The sequence below is a fragment of the Parasteatoda tepidariorum genome, chromosome 11 (assembly GCF_982258835.1).
Source record: "Parasteatoda tepidariorum strain Cologne lab strain chromosome 11, Ptep-v5.0, whole genome shotgun sequence".
NCBI lineage: Eukaryota > Metazoa > Arthropoda > Arachnida > Araneae > Theridiidae > Parasteatoda > Parasteatoda tepidariorum.
Window position 1 is genome coordinate 39881358 of NC_141765.1, and position 17102 is coordinate 39898459.

The 17102-nt window shown below is 28.2% G+C and overlaps 1 protein-coding gene across 1 annotated transcript in view; it reads right to left on the bottom strand.

The window, feature by feature from the left end:
* The window catches only part of Rgl (Ral guanine nucleotide dissociation stimulator-like), a 62109-nt gene that overhangs the window by 26064 nt on the left and 18943 nt on the right, over positions 1 to 17102 (bottom strand). Inside the window, exon 7 of the mRNA XM_071187803.1 lies at positions 15097 to 15315. Coding sequence (XP_071043904.1) covers positions 15097 to 15315 — 219 coding nt within the window. The remainder of the gene's footprint in view (positions 1 to 15096; positions 15316 to 17102) is intronic.

The following is a 17102-nucleotide window of genomic DNA, read 5'->3' on the forward strand; positions in this document are numbered from 1 at the left end:
TGTGAAACATCTTATATGAAAAATGTTTCCTTGAAAAAAAAATATGAGTATGAAAAGGCAAAACAGAAAATTTTTTTGGTTAGATACATTAAATTGAAAGTAAATCCATTAGTGAGGATCATCTACAGATGGTTCGTTATGCTATTCTCGGGACTTATTCATAAAGATATCAGTAATGCAACAGAAACTTCCATGCATGCACAGTCAATTTCAAAATGGGATAACATATTGAAGAATATTAGTTCTCTTATACTAAAAACAGAGAAACAAGCATTCCTTTTATAAACTAAGTTTCATATAAAAACTCAATTATTATGAAGCATAGCATGCTTAAAAATTAATAATTTAATCACTTAGTCTATACATTGTGTACTTTTTTAGTTTTAAAAAAGTGGTATTACGATGATTACTACCAAAAACATTTGTGTTGTTTATCTAAGTTTAACAGTTATTACACATTCATAAATGCCAAAGTAGAATCTCAGATTTGAAATCTGGTACCGTATTTTTCGTCGAAAGCGCCGAGGCGCTATCGAAAAAAAAGTTTTTTTCCCCTACATGCGGTGCTTCCGATGCAGCGGCGCTTTCGACGAAATATTTAGTAGCAAAAAAAGGTTTTTAAGGAAAGTTATTTAAGATTAAATTATTTTCTGAGAGAAAGACTATTAAAAAAAATTTATAACGAAGTCGACGAAATATTCGTCCGTATCGCGATCTGCTGCAGAACATAGCCAATTCTTAGCAAACTTTCGACAGCAGCCTGCAAGATAATAAATAAACGAAATAATAATTTTAAAAAAAACATCACATAAGGAGAAAATTTAAAAGGTATGCATATTGTATCCACCCCCAGCTTAATAAAAAATCGCAAGCTAGAGATCTGCTTAGCGCCTTGGCAATTGTAATTGGAACGAACAGAAAAGGACCCCTAATTCGACACACACGGGATCGACGAAATGCCGAACTTCGGATCTCTTTCGAAAATTCCAATATGGCGCTCAAATATTACTATAATTCAATTACACTGTTAATTTCAGAAAAACCAATAAATTTAGTCAAGTTTCGATCGTAGATTATGGTGGGGTGAATTCAAAACTGGCCCATCTTAAGAAATTTTTTAATTAAAATAATAATCTATATAATATAATCAAGAAAAAATAATCCGAATCCTCTGAAAAAGAAATAATCGTTTCTTCTTCGGAGCGAGATCATAGTTCTCGTTTTTTTCTTTTAGATAACATTTTGTTTTAACAAATGACGCTTAGCTCACAAAAAAAAAAAAAGCTAACAAGGAACTACAAAATATTAGTAACAATTAATGCTAAGAAACTAACAATGAATAACAACAAAAAACAAGCTAAAAACTAATAACGATAAAAAACAAGTAATCAACTACAAGAAAAAAACAAGCTAACTATTAACAAAAAAAACAACAAATTAACATTTAATAACTAATAAAAAAGCAGCAAAATAAAAAAAATTTATGAATCGAATAAAAAAACCGCAAAAGGGATAGAATTCATTTTGTAATCATGTGGTAGTTTCAATGGGGTCGACCTGAACTGCGCAAAATTTTCAACCCCCTTCAATCAGTGACATTAATTATCGAACTCTCCTCCTCACCAAAATTCGTCACGGGAGGGGAAAGAAAGTAGGAAGTACATTTCAAAAGAAATAGTTTAAAAGGGTAGCTACAAAATTGGCTGTTTTTCGCCAAAAGATATTCTTTCTCAATATTCTCTCGTTCCTTTCTTTTTTTAAAAATTCTTCCGATTGTTAACATAAGCAGGAAATTGATAGACACTTATTTTCATAATTTATAATCAAAGATTTTTTTTTCTCCAAGCACACATAATAAATAAATAAATATTACAGACGTGCCAACCTAGCAAAATTAACATTCAGGAGTTTCCCTAACAAGAATTCAGGAGATTTCAGGAGGGGTAAAAAAAGGTGCATGGTATGCAACATTTGGCACTTCTAAGGAATTTTAAGTAAAAAATTTATTAAATATAAGAATGCAAGAAATTTTACACACTAATAGAGCAATAATTGTTTAAAAATATTAAATGGAAATAAAATAATTAAACACAGATTTAGCAACACAAAACTATATTAGGTAGATACTCTTTAAATAAATACCATTTCCTTAATAAAACATTATTCAAAAACCCGACACTGTAATAAAAATACACAAAAACTTTTAAAAAATAAACAAATTGAATAAGTATTTTATTTTAAAAAACCAATTCAATACTAATGTCTGTACAATAAAGAACCAATTATCCGGGATGCTCGGGACCATCGCTATCCCGGATGTCTTAATTTCCCGGTTTCCTGGATCGACAAAAAAGTGTCGTTAATCGATGTTTTATCAAACCCAAATTACAAGGAAAAAATGTAAACACATTTTAAAGTAAGAGAAAAAAGAAAAGCACTCCTAAATCTAAAAAGGAAAAAAATTGTAGAAAAATAAAATTTAAAAGAATAAAAAAATTTGCAAGTTTAGACAAGAAAAACAAGTTTAAAAAATAATTACGATTCCTAAATCAACTAATAAACAAAACCAATGATTAAATAACGCAATATATTTCATGGGGGGGGGCGAAAATAAAAGGAAAACCTATTAATCTAAATAAAAACAACACTTGAAAATTATCGAACCGAAACGATAGTTAAAAAACGGCACTAGCATAAATATTAAAACCTAGAACAAGGCAAGATCAACAGACTTTAAAAAAAAAAAAAACTAATGAAAAAATTTGGTAATACAAATAATTTTATTGAGTGCAAAATTTACCATGAAAAAGAAAAAAAAAACGTAGTGGAATCAGAAAAACGAAACTGCAATCTGCTTCATAAAATAATTGTATGCTTAAATTAATAAACAATTCTCCTTTTTTTTTTTTATAAAAACGCGATTTTTAATTAAAGCAGGTGTGATTCCACATCAAGAAAAACTTGCGAATGATACCGCACTTCCAAAGAATCAGAATTTATTCAAAAGAAAAACATTTTATTTTTATTAATCGATGTCAAATAGATAAATATATTTTTCTCTTTCATCTTCTGTTCACTGATATGCATGTGCAATGCATTTTCCCCACCCCCTCGTAAATCAAACTAGCAAACGAAATCATCATGCCACTCCTTTGAGTTTAACGATCTAAAAGAGAATAAAGATCTAAAATCTTCAAGGTCGCGGAAGAAATGACGTTTCTCTGGGTAAACGGGGGAAAAAATTCTTCCCTTCCTCACATTTTCCTCTACTCAACTTCAAGGATTAGTCCAGTTTCCGCTTTTTTTTTTTCATATCGTTTTAGTTCAAAATGGCGGGAAATCGAGCAAATTTTTTTTCCGGATTATCTGGATACCAGATAAATGGTTCTCTACTGTATGCATGAAAAAAAGAGTTGCAGACTTAGCTCTCCGCAATTAAGTCTTGCTAAAGTCATTGGTACATGATTTGTTGAAATTGATCCATACTTCCGTTTCGACTTAAGACATCCTTGAATTTTTTTTTTTTTTTTAAATATACGAAGACTAAACGAATAATTGATATCACGTTGCTAGTTTACGAGCTTGTTGCCAACCGTGGAAAAATACGCATTAAAAACTATAAAAACAGCAAGATACAATATCAATTCCAACTATCGAGAGTACGAGTTTCCCCACTCCTGAACGGACGTCACTCGATAACGACATGTGACGTCATTGCATTCAACTCCACACGAAAGAAGAGGAAGATTTCACCCGCCCCCAGTGTAAGGGGGCGGGTGAAATAGGAGTGTTTTTAGAGGTAACGTTGAAGAGGGGGGAAAATAAAGCATGTTCAGCTACGCTTCAGGCAGATGGTAGTTTGATAAGAGGGGATGGAATTCAAGCTGAAAGAAAAACTTACCTTCACACTCGCGGAAAAATTAGGTAATTTTGAGTTTGGCCGTCGATCGCAGTAAAATTCGGGAGTTTTTCAAATCAATTCCAGAGGGCGGGAGAATAACTCAAAATGCGGGAGAGTTGGCACGTCTGATATTATATTGAGAAATGTTAAATAAATATGTTTAAATGGGCAGAATTGGACGGATTTATATTAAGATCCTTTTTTATGTGGGAATAGCTGATAAGTTTTGGTTTCATTCGTTTAATTAGAAGACATATTAAAAATGTGAACCTCTAAATATTATTTTTCAATTTTGAGGATTTCCCCAAAGTGGGAATCAAATACTGTTTCCACCTATTTACTCTAAAATAAGTTTACGGTGAAAGTATTTTTAACAGTTTTTCATTGTAAAGCATATATTGTATAAAAATGTGTTATTTTTAATGGTCAAATACTGAGATTGAAATAATTAAAATGGTATCTTTGTCACATGCGATATTACCATTTTATTTAAATTGAAAAAATATTAAAAATAAGAAAAAACTGTTATTAATTTTTATTTAATTATTTTATTTGTATATTTATTATTATTATTTTTATAAGATTTAATCCTCGAATGCGTGAATTTTATTAAAAAATGCTGAGAATTTTTGGTTTATAATAATTTGTTCTAAAAGCGAGATAAAACATATTAAAATACAGTACAGAACCCGTTATCCGGAAATCAGAAAACCGGAAAACCAAAAAACCGGAACGAAATTCGATAAATTTTCCCGCCATTTTTTAATTTTTTTTTTTTCCTCATAAGATTTTAGGATTTTTCTTTCTTTTTTGAGAGATGTTTACCTTACCATCATTTTTGAAATAATCATTAGTGTATTACTCCATCGTTTTTTCTTCTTTTTAAGATTATTTCCAAAACTTTTTTTTTTTTAAAGTTGGGTTTAACAATAAAAAAAACGGATTTTTGTAACGATTCAGAAAACCGGAAAAATCAGTAATCCGGAATAGCGATGGTCCCGATCGTTCCGGATAATCGGTTCCGTACTGTAGTACCAAAATTGTTCAAAAAAAAAAAGTTCCAAATTTATCGTACTTGTCATGTTTGTGTGCTGTTTTGAAACTTAAATTATCATCTTCACTGTTATATAGAATATCTTCCGTTATGTTAGGAATATTGCATCTTAGTTCAGAATTTTTCGATTTTAGGATCAAAAGTTATTTAGAATAAAACGTTCTGTACATCTTTTTATTTTATAGACTTATTTCTGGGCTAAGATAATGGAATTTTTAAATGAAAAAAAATTAAAAGACATTAAAGAATAATAGCCATAATCCCATTAACAAGTCAGTTCTACTCCTCCAAAGGGTTTGTAGAAAAATACCTCAGAGGTGATTTAAAAATCCATTCTCTTTACGAAAATTGAAAATTATCACTATCCAAACCTAACACAATCATTGACTAACATTGATCAATTACATTAAGTTTTGTTTTAATGGATTCGTTGGATTACAATGATTCTTAGTAGCTTTTATTAGCGAACATTGAATGGAATTGAGACATTTAATTCAAAAAACGAACGTTTAACGAAATTTAATTCTAAAAAAGTTTTTGGTATTTATTTATAACGCTTTCTTTCTTCTATTTTAAATTGTTAAGAATCAAATGAAATGTTTAATACTAATTATTATAATATAATTAAAATAATTAAAATAAAAATTTTAATTATATACATATACATATATATATATATATATATATATATATATATATATATATATAAATAAATAAATGAAAAAGCAAAACAAAATGAAAAAATTACTTTTGATTGATAGAAATATGCTTTAATATTAATGCGCGCACACAAGTAAAATGTATTTTAAAACAATTAACTAGATTAATAAAGAAGAAAATAAAATTATTTTCAATCAAAATTTTAAGTGATATTAAATAAAAATTGTATTTAATAACAGTTGATGAAAATTCTGATTCTGAAAACTAATGAGTATAGTACTTTGATAATTTTGAAAATGAATACTAAATAATATCCAAATAACATTTATTAAGGAAAAAAAAGAGAGATAATAAGACATAACAAAAATATATAGAAAATAAATACAGACATGTAAAATCGAAAATATTTATACGAGAATAATAATACTAGTAAAATGTAAAAACAAACATATTGGCATATTTGTATTCCTGCGTATTTTGACAAAGTTGTTTTTTTTATATAACTATTCTTACTTTTTGGAGAAAAAAAAACGAATAAATAATATTTTAAAAAATATAAAAAAATACAAAATACAGAATGGTATTAAAAAAATTGTGAAAACTTTATCTTCTTCAAAAAATTAAAATAATTAATATTTACTTAAAAAATATCGTTTTAGTTTTCAAGGCAAATGCTTCGATTCAAGTAGAATCAATAGAACCTTAGTTTCTTACTTTAATGTATTTTAACTATTTTTGTTCAAATTTTTCTTTCAATTGCTTTTGTTTTATATGACACTACATTTCAAAAGTCAAAATATCCTATTTTTCCGTTTTTAAACTGGGCAATTTTTTCGTTAATAAATAGTTCTTTTTTTGTTATTTTTCGAAGTTCACTAGCCTCGGCAGTGTTTATTCTAATGTAGGTATCACTTTGTATTAAATTAAGGTTTTTGACAAAAAGAAAGATGTTAGGGTTTGTTGCTCCAAAAAATAAACTAAACCTGCTGTGAAAACTCTCACAAGAATTAGTGGTTCGCCACAGATCAGAAGAGTCAGCTGCCCACATGGAAGGAGGATACGGCGTGTTATCATCTAATTCGATGTAGTTTTTTGCTAAGAAATTGTGTTTGGGGTCCCTCATTTGTTGGTTCAAAAAACAAAAAAAAAATTTAAAAAAAAAAAAAAAATTAAAAAAAAAAGAAAAAAAAACACCAAAAGGAACCATTAGGAAATATTACCTTGTTAATAATTATATGGATTTAACTGCTGGTAGAATTCAGGATGATGCATCAAAATTTAATTTAATTAAACATTGAAAGAAATGTAAGTATTTGAAAGATATTAGATTTATTTTTTAAAAATTTAATAAATGCATAAGGATTAATTTAAAGTTTACGGATAGGAACTGTCCTCACTTCATGCTATTTGACAGACTCACTCTTCAGCAGCTCTAAAATTTTTCTAAATATCGATAAGTACACTTATTGTATAGGGATTTCTTCTCTTTCTATATCTCTACAGCCCTTTGCGAACCCTAGCTTGTTTCACAATTCTGTTCCACGCAGGCCCCTGTTTTCATTTCTCTCTCCACCTACAGATCTAATATTGTACAAATAATATTTTTTCGACAAATTATATTTTAAAATATAAGTACTTTCTAACTTTTGAAATTTTTTTATTTCGAAAATGTTAGATCACATCGAATCAGCTTTAAATTTACATAGCTAATGTTATGCTTTTTACGAGAACTTTACTAACCAGTTCTTCTTTTCCAGTGCCTTTTTAGTGCATTTCTCCTTCCTCTCTTGTGACTCTTTTATGTTAGTTTTGTGATTCATTTGTGTTAATCAGTATTCAAATTTGACAAGACTGTGCAACAAACAAGACTTCTTCGATTAATCGATTTTCACTGTCACACGTTACTTTTATAAAACACCGGTGCATAGCCATGAGTTAAAAAGGTAGAAACTGTTTTCAAAATTAGCAACGTATCGAATTAAGAAAACTTGAAAGTTTTTTTAGTGACTTTACAAAAGTTTCATTTTGAGATAGCAAAAATCCATGCAAAGAATAAAAGATGTGAAGAGAAATATAGGAAATATTTGATTAAGTTAAGTAAATAGCTTCTCACTGTTTTAGCGGTTACATGATTTATAAAATAAAAAGTACCAAGAAAATTTCAGGTTTATAATCTGTATTTTTGCTCCATTTTGCTACTTTATTTTGTAGAAAATTGAAAACAAAGGAGAGAGAGAAACTTTTCTCCCTCTTATTATTTTTTTTTTATGTGCATTTGTGAATTTTGGCCACAAAACATATTATTGCCTCACACTAAACTCATGGACACGAACTTTTCAATAGTCAGAGTACAAATTTACTTTGAGAATAATGACTAAATATTTAAATATGCTATTTCCTTAAAGTTATTATTACTAATTATTTATTTATTTATTATTGTTTTAATTTTTTTTTAAACTTGTATAATATTTTTAAATTGTATATTACAATTCATATTAAAATCTAATTTGTGACTACGTAAAAAGTTAACAAAAACGTTTGTTTCATTCCAATACAGTTTCTACCATTTCAAAACTAAATGGTAGAAAACATATAATTTATATTTGGATATAAAATATACATTTTGCGCATTCATTTAATTCTTCATTTATTAGTTTGTTCATTTATTAGTTCTAAAGAATTAAAGTTTAGCTTTCCCAAAAGCGAATTTAATAATATTTTGTAATCACAAAATCAATTCTTGCATATTATTTAAAGTTAGAAGTAATACCTATCTGAGCTCATGTTTCCAATGTGAATCGTCAGTTGAATTCATCAAAATTTTAAAGCAAACATCACATCATTACTTCGTACAGTTTTGTATTTTACAGGGTGCGTAGCCAAATCTTTGAATCAAAAATAAGCACTTTTTAAAAACTTTTCAAGCACTTTACAAAAATTTTCAAGCACTCAAAAAATCCATATTCTATCAATGATATTATTGAAAAACAAAAACTTTTTATGAACAGTTTTAGCATTGAAAAAAATCAAAAAGATAGGAGCGTAAATCGAAACAGTCATGACTTTCCCACATCACCGAGTGAATTCAACTTGACCCTGAACTCAGAACAAAAGTACCCTAACCCCCTACGTCAAAAAAGGTGTTAGAAGTAAAATAAAATAAACAAGAATAAAATTAAAATAAATTAAAAAGAAAAACATTTCATAAGGATCTGATATTCTCTATCTGAATTGGAGCACTCGGGTTTCGGTTACAAGTGTGCGCGCATGCGCAAGTCATAACGTGGGTACGACATGAAGTCCGCGTTTAATGATTACGTAGCAAACTCCCCATTTTTCGTGAAATGCATGGGATACACCAGACATCACTGAAGGGGGAAAAAATTATTCGGAAAAATAGCACTTTTTAAAAACGCCAGCTGAAAAAAGCACCTTTAAAAGCTTTTAAAAACGAAATCTCCAAAAAAGCACCTTTAAGTACTTTTTACAAACGCTACGCACCCTGTTTTAGTAATAAAAGCCTTTTTTTATTTCTCAAAATTTTGCTTATTTTACTTAATCCTCTTTTTTCTAAAAGAACTTGTAATAATTTTCTTCTTTTTTTTCTTTAACATATCTTTAAGTTAAACGATGTTTATTTAAAAAACAGGACTATTACATTTCATGATTTATCTATTCTTCCTTTCATTTCACACTTAAGCTTATCTGTTATATTTTAAATTAAATTCAACTAAAATTCACAGTTAAAATTTTTACACTTTTTCGTTACATTTTGGTAGGTACTTATTGAGACATTTTCTTCTTTAAAAATGGTTACAGTCAGAATTGCTGTAGACTATTAATACATTCATGATTCATCATATTCATTATTTAAATAAATAATAATAACATTCTGGGAATAATAAAATGTAAAATTAAGTGAAATATTTTTTATTTAATATCGCTTTAAACTAATATTTATTTTTTAAAACTTGTTTCTTTTAAATTTAATACAGTATGACTTACACAAAAATATTTTGCATAATTTATTGGCTCAAAATATTGAAAGTGATTTTATGAAAGTAAAGGCTTTATTTTGGCGTACTTACGCCCCTAAGTAAACTGAACTTCGCCAGTAAGTAAGGTTACAACAAGTATTCAAAATCCCCCCTGCCCTCCACTTCCCTGAAGTATTGTCCAGATGTGTAAGCCTGGAGGAGGTCAAAGGTCATTATTCATATCATACTTTCCCCCTTTAGCACAATTTAGGCTTGTTCGTTTCAATGTCAACTGGGTGTGGCTAATTTATGGTCAAACAGAGGAGAGAGCAAACCAGTAAAGCACAAGCACAGCTGTCAAGATTGATTGATCAGTTTTTTCCAACTTGCATTTCTTTATTTTGTTCATTGGAGATGCAGACATTTTTACTTCTCACTTTATTTTAAACTGCTTTAGAAACAGATGTTTCCTTTGACGCAGATTGTTTTTTTCAAGCTTTTTTTTATTTTTAAAAGATTAAATAAAGTTACTTACTTCTTCAGAATAAAATTCCATACATAAAAAGAACATAACTGATTTTTTTTGTCTTATCAGTATAAATTTCTTTAAAAAAAAAAATTAGATCAGATTAAGTGCTGAATTTTAGGATGCCGGATTAGGGGTCCCATACCCTCTTTTCTTTTCCCCAACCCCTTTAAAAATAACTGATTGATTCCTCCTAAACAGCTCCATTAGAAATGACAGGTGGAGGAGGTGGGGTGGGGCGTGCTTAGTTATTTCTTATTCTTGTTATTATTAGCTGTTTCGTTATTATTAGTCTTTCCTCAAATTGTTAACTGCAATAATTTTTTAAATCTTTTAATTTTAATAAATTTTTCTTTTTTTTTTCTTATTACATTGTTTTACGGATTTCTGTAATCAGTCCAGCTTAATTCAGCTGCTGAGCATATAAATATTTTTATTATTTATTTCTGCTGTTCTTCTGTTTTTTGGCTCGGTGCCAACTGGTAAGAACAACTTTATTTTCTATCGTATTATTTATTATTTTTTTTGCTGAGAGAGAAAATTTTTTTCACAAGAACTCTTTGTTAACGCATTTTAGGCTTCCCCCCCTCAAATAATTTAGAAATTATGCTATGTGATGTATTTAAAAAAATTTGTTGTACTTAACATCATTTTCAGAATTATTTGTTGTACTTAACTTTATTTTTTGGCGCGGTGCCACAGATAAGAACAACTTTATTTTAGATCGTTTTGTTGCTTTTTTTTCTTCTTTTTGCTGAAAAAGAAATTTTTTATTATAATTTAGAAATTAAAACTTTACTTTATGAGATGTATAAAAAAATTTAATTTTTTATTATACGGATATTCTACATGGTAATTTAAAGGTTTCTTCTATAAGGATGCTGATATGCGCGGTTTAGCGCCAATGCGACGTGTGCGCCGGAGCGGCCCTTACTATACCTTTTTTTAAAAAAATTTCATTTTTATCGATGTGCAGCGCTTTCGCCGAAAAATACGGTAATAATGATCTTTCCAATTTGTATTGATAAAATCCTTAGAAATCAAATCCTTAAAAATTAATGAATTAGGGTAGGAAATAGTACTTCATCCACCATATGCACTCAATATAGCATCATTGGATATTTCTAAATTCAGATTTGGCACAACAAATTTTAGGTGGCAAAAATTGCGAAAATTTGGATTCCCAAAATGCCATTTCCATATATTTTACTCAAAGTTATTTAATTGATCTAGCATTGAAAATTTAAACAATAGATGACAAAAGGTAGTTGATAAAATAGGTAAATATTATTAAAATTAAAAGAAACTTTTTAGAAATTTATTAGTAAGAATTTTAAGTGAAAAAACGACATTACTTTCCAACCCAACCTCATATCTAAAATATAAAATATAATATGCAGAAATATCTTGCTTGATAAGTGGGAGTTTAAGGAAGTGGTACCCAACCTGGGGTATGAGGCAACTCCAATAAGGGAAATAAAAACAATATTATAATAGTCTTTCAAATTACTAATATCTTTTAGAAATTAAATGAAATTTTAATAAAATTTGGTCCATAAGTTTTTGACATACTCTAAAGCAACTTAAAGAACTGATTTGTTACCAGTACATCACAATAACTACAAAACTTGCATCTGTTTTTAGCAATTTTTTTTTATTGCCAACCAGTTTTAGCGAATTTCCACTGGCATATCGCGTCAATTTCGCGATATGCCAGAAAGGAATCAAAGATTGCAACTCTAAAAATTTATAATTTTATCAGAATTGCATGCGTTTTTTTAACACAAAGTGACATTTTATTAGAGAAAAATAGCACAAAATTAAACTCAATCTCAGTCGCGATGCAACAGTATCGCCATGAAAACCCATGAATTTTCCCAATTACCATGCATTTTTCCCAATATGAATTGCGATATTGGATTTTAAAATTGTGTGACTATGAATCCATTGGATTTTAAAAACGCAAAAACAGAAATTGTGATATTGAATTCCAATTCACATAAATACCAATCATGATACATAATTTATAAATCACATATAAATACAAAAATAAATTTACGATATTACAGTGGCGGATCAAGCGGGGGGGGGGGGGGGGGCATGACCCCTCCCAAAATCCAAAAAAAAATTTAAATAATAATTTTTTTAGTAGTTCACAAAAGAAATAAAATATTTTAAAAATTATTCAAGGGGGCATATACACCTAGGTAGGTAGGAAAAATCAATTTTTTTTCCATCTAAATATGTTCTTCACTGTTTCAAGAATCATTAACAATGTTGAAGCGCGCTTCAACAGGTTTAACAAAAGATTGTATTTGCCAAAGTTTGAAAAAAAAATCATTACATTTATTATTTAAAGATTTTGAATACTTGAACTATTTATGTATTGTTCATTATAAAAAAAATAAATGAGACGCATTAAAAACCCCAGTTTCTTTTTTGTTCAAAAAAATATTTAAAAAAACATTTTATAAAAAAAATTAATTGTGGGGGGGGGGATCTGAGTCTATGACCCCCCCCCAGGAAAAATTTCTGGATCCGCCCCTGATTACAGCTGCATGAATATGTATCGTAATATTGGATTTTAAAAGTGAGTGAATATGAATCACAATGTTGGATTTTAAACTAGTGTCAATATGAATCACGGTTTGGGAATTTAAAATGCTTAAACACAAATCGAGATATTGGGTTTTTAATTCATATGAATAGGAATCGAGATATATGATTTTTAAATCACAGTTCCAAATTTTCAAAATGGCAAAAATTCTCAAAACCAAAAGAATTAAAATATTAGACATGTATGTAAACGTCTTGTTAACGGGGGATTTAGTAAAAGTTCAGAATTTTTGATGAACTATAAGTTTTTGATTCACGTACCAATGGTCTTCAGATACACGGAATTCTGCGATATTCACGAAAAAATCACATGCCCTGCTTCAAGCTTTTAGACCTGAAAGAATGATACAAAAACCTGGAATACAATCACCTATGAGTAGACCAAACAAATGTATCCCAGGAAGCAATACTTAACCTTAAAACTTTAGCAGCACTTAACCTTTTGTTTAAAAAAACATCAGTAAGGAATATACAAGACAAATGTATCCCGGTCAGTAGCACTTAACATTAAAAAATCATCAGTGTAGATTAAATTACAGATATTAATAAAGCAAAAATACTTCAGATATATATCAGATCCTTTCTCCCAGGCAACATATCGGTTACTGCTAGGCATTAATTTATGTAACAAAACTTAACTTTCAACACTCAAAATTCTGCCTTCATACTCATAAACTTCGTAAATCAACATAACAAAAATATCAAACTTCATAACAATGAGTTTAAATCTAAACGTATTTACAAAATGTGATAATACCCACCCACCTAAATATTCAGTCTGCACAAAAACAAAAAATTAACGTAACAGAAAATTCATTCTGAAAACAAAATGAGTTGAAATATCCAACTAAATATAATATAGTTTCTTACTGGCCTTCGATGAATTTTCTAATGTTTTCTAAAAATGTTTGTAATAATGAAAACATTTAGATTTAAATTTTTTTCCTGAAACCAGTAAAAAAAAACTAAACATTGAAAAAAAGTTTATCAGATCAACTAATCCTGGCAATCTGATTAAAAAAAAGAAGATACCTCATTAATATATGGTCAGTAAAGAAAAAAATATGGCAACAACTTAAAATTTTAACAAATAGTTATTATCTTCTGAAAATGCTGGTCCAATAGGTTTTTTTACTCATTAATGTATTTCTGTTTTATTTTTCCAAGATTTTCAAAAAAGGGGTCAGCACTTGATTTATTTCTGAAGTTTTTTTTAATGTTTTGGCAATTTATATTTTATTTTGACGTGGCTATTCTAACAGTAACTTCATCAGTATTTATTTTTCTTATTTGTGGGCGTCTCTTTATCATGTCGTAGTTTATGTACTTTTGGTCATTATTTAGACCTACTTTGTGATTGTTTGTCATTTATTTTTCTTTGCATTTACATTTCACTTTTTCTAATTGCTTTTTCTTATTTGATTTTCCATTAAGGGCCCTCGGGGTACTGTCAGATTTTGGTTTCACCACTGACAACAGAAAGGCTCCTGCGTGTTCGCAGGCAGGCAGTGTGTCCCCTGATGAAGTGCTGTCCTACTATAACACACATCTTAAATTTTTATTGTTTTCTGCTAAAACTGTTTTTTTTATTTTTTTTTTTTTTTTTTTTTTTTTTTTTTTTTTTACTTTATAAATTGAAATAAAACAAATTTGGATTTAGCTGCTTTAAGCGCTTTTCTATTTCGATTTATTATTTTAAATGTTATTTTTTTGTCTTTTTCTGAATTTGTAAATTAGTTTCATTCTTTGATTAGATGTCTAATAGGCTTGCTATCTGTGCATGTCTAATAGGCATTGTTTTCTGTGCATATGTTAAAAATAAATAATGTAATAAGTTTGGTGCTGTTCCTGACATGAAAGTATATATCTTGTAAGCTTGATTTTAACATACTTAGCTTTATAAAATAGACCACATAAATAAGCCAAAATATATTTCTTAACTTTTTGACAAAGTTGAAAAATTGTGTGAATTCTCATTCCAAGTGTTTATGTGTATAGTATGAAGTTTAAGTGGTTGAATTGAAATTTGGTATAAGAAAGTAAAAAGGTAAAGGTGGAAAAAAACTAATAAAAACATTCTTTATGCAGAGATATCTGTAAAACAATGAAAGAGAAAAGAGGTAATGACAAAATAAATAATCCAGCAGTGAGAAAAAAAGGTTAAAAGCACTGTTCTAAAGTTAAAGTTAATATTAATTTAATTATATCTAAATGGTTAGCTCTTAGTTTAAGTTTAAAATTCATAGAACATTTAGAAAGGTTCAAAATCATTTTATAAATCTAAACTTACCAGTGGGAAATGATTCGCAGAAAAAGTAATTTTAAATATTGTAACAATTTGTTTAAGAACAAATATATTTACCTGAGCAATATTTATCCATTTCACGATGATTCTGGCCCGCATTGCTGCTTTTAATGACGAATCTGACAAAACTGTGCTAATAACTCGCAAAGAAACAGCATTAAACTGATTAACAGTAGCAGTCACAGTTAAAGGAGAAACCTTCCACCCAGATAATTTATCCCTATGAGACCAAACTGATCCAAGACACTGGTATGGTACAAGTTTCTTGAAAAGTTCCTATATGTTCCAAGAAAATATTTTAATTTAATTTAATAGAAAGATGAGAATAAATTCAAATAATAGTATAAATAATTTAAAGAAAATTACATATAACAGATGCTTATTACAATGATGATAAATATCAAACAATTTTTCAAAACAAACATTAACAAAGAATAAGGTAGTAATTATGGATTAATAATTCACATTTCAATTAAATAATAATTTTTTTTCTTCAAAAATATCAAAACCAGGTGTTTTATCAGGAAGGATTTAAGAAATACACTATGTCTAATAAATAATTTAATGAAAAATTTATAGATGATCCAAATTTTTAAATAAAGTTGGTAATCATACAAGTTTTTTTATTGAACTAACAGAAAAACAATGTAAGTTTAAAGTCATATTCTTAAGTTGTATTCTTGAGGTTTTTCTATAATCAATCAAATATCTATAATGCTTATCCCAAAATAAATAAATAAAAATAGTTTATTCATTTTTATCCTATCATTTGTTTAGGTTCAGGACATTGACTTATCCACCATCCAATAAAGACAAAGATGTAATTTTTCAATAATATTTTATGCATATATAAATGATCCTGCCAGAAAACTTATAGTTTTATTTGAAGAGCTAAAAAAAATAAGGTTAAGACATCTTAAGCTAAGTGTAATGCAAAATAATGATAATAAATAAATAAATAAATTGCTAAATTTAAAATTCTGCGAGATTTTAAGAAAAACTATTTTTTGAACTATTTTAACTAAAATGTTTAATAAATGCAATCAAACAAACTAACATGTTTCTTCTTGATATTACATTAACAACTTTTTAATCTGACTCGAAGAATAAAAAAAAAGCAAAGCTATATTATCAATGATGAAAATGAGAACATATCGAAATAATAATTCCTGTGAGCTTATAATGCATCTCTCTCTTCTTAAGAGACTGTAGGGACTATTATGTAAAGAAACCTCCATAATTTATAGAACAACTTCCCTTTCAGCTAATGGGGCAAAAATATTAAAAGCAGTGCACTTGACATAATCATTGCATCAAATAAAATTGCACATGCATCCGTTGAAGTAAAGTGTAGAGTAGAGAACCAATTATCTGGAACAATCGGGGCCATCACTATTCCGGATAACTGATTTTTCTGATTTTCTGAATGGATACAAAATGCTATCTTTTTTATTGTTTATGAAACCCAACTAAAAAAATTATTTAGAAATAGTCTTAAAAGGAAGAAAAAACAATACAGTAATACACATAAGTTTAATAGGATAAAAAGGAGAAAAAAATAATGAAATACAAAGTATATAACAGGCTTAATATAAAGTAAGCAAAAAAGGTAAAATAAAAAAAAAAGTATCAGCATTTTTAAAAAAAAAAAAAAAACTCATCCATTCTTGGTTTTTGTTGCATGAACAACTAATGAGTCAACAAGTCTTTCAAATTTTCTGGAGAAAAGAAAACAAAATTTTTGACTTCATTTTTCTCAAATGAGAGGAGGAAGATGATGAGCATTTCTTTCCGATCGCGAATAAGGCATTTTTTCAATATAATTCTGAGAAGAGAAAAAAATCTTTCAAAACTTTCTGCAGAAAAGAAATTTAAAATTTTTTACTTTCCAAAGGAAACATCTTTCCGCAAAAACTCTCTAACATTCTGTGACAATAACGCCATGATTCTGATACACGATTATTAAATACTATCTAAAAGAGTTTAACTTGGGTTTCAACAGTTTGCTAAAATATTAATCGAAATCAGAAGGAAAAACACATGTATCACAATCTTATTCCTCA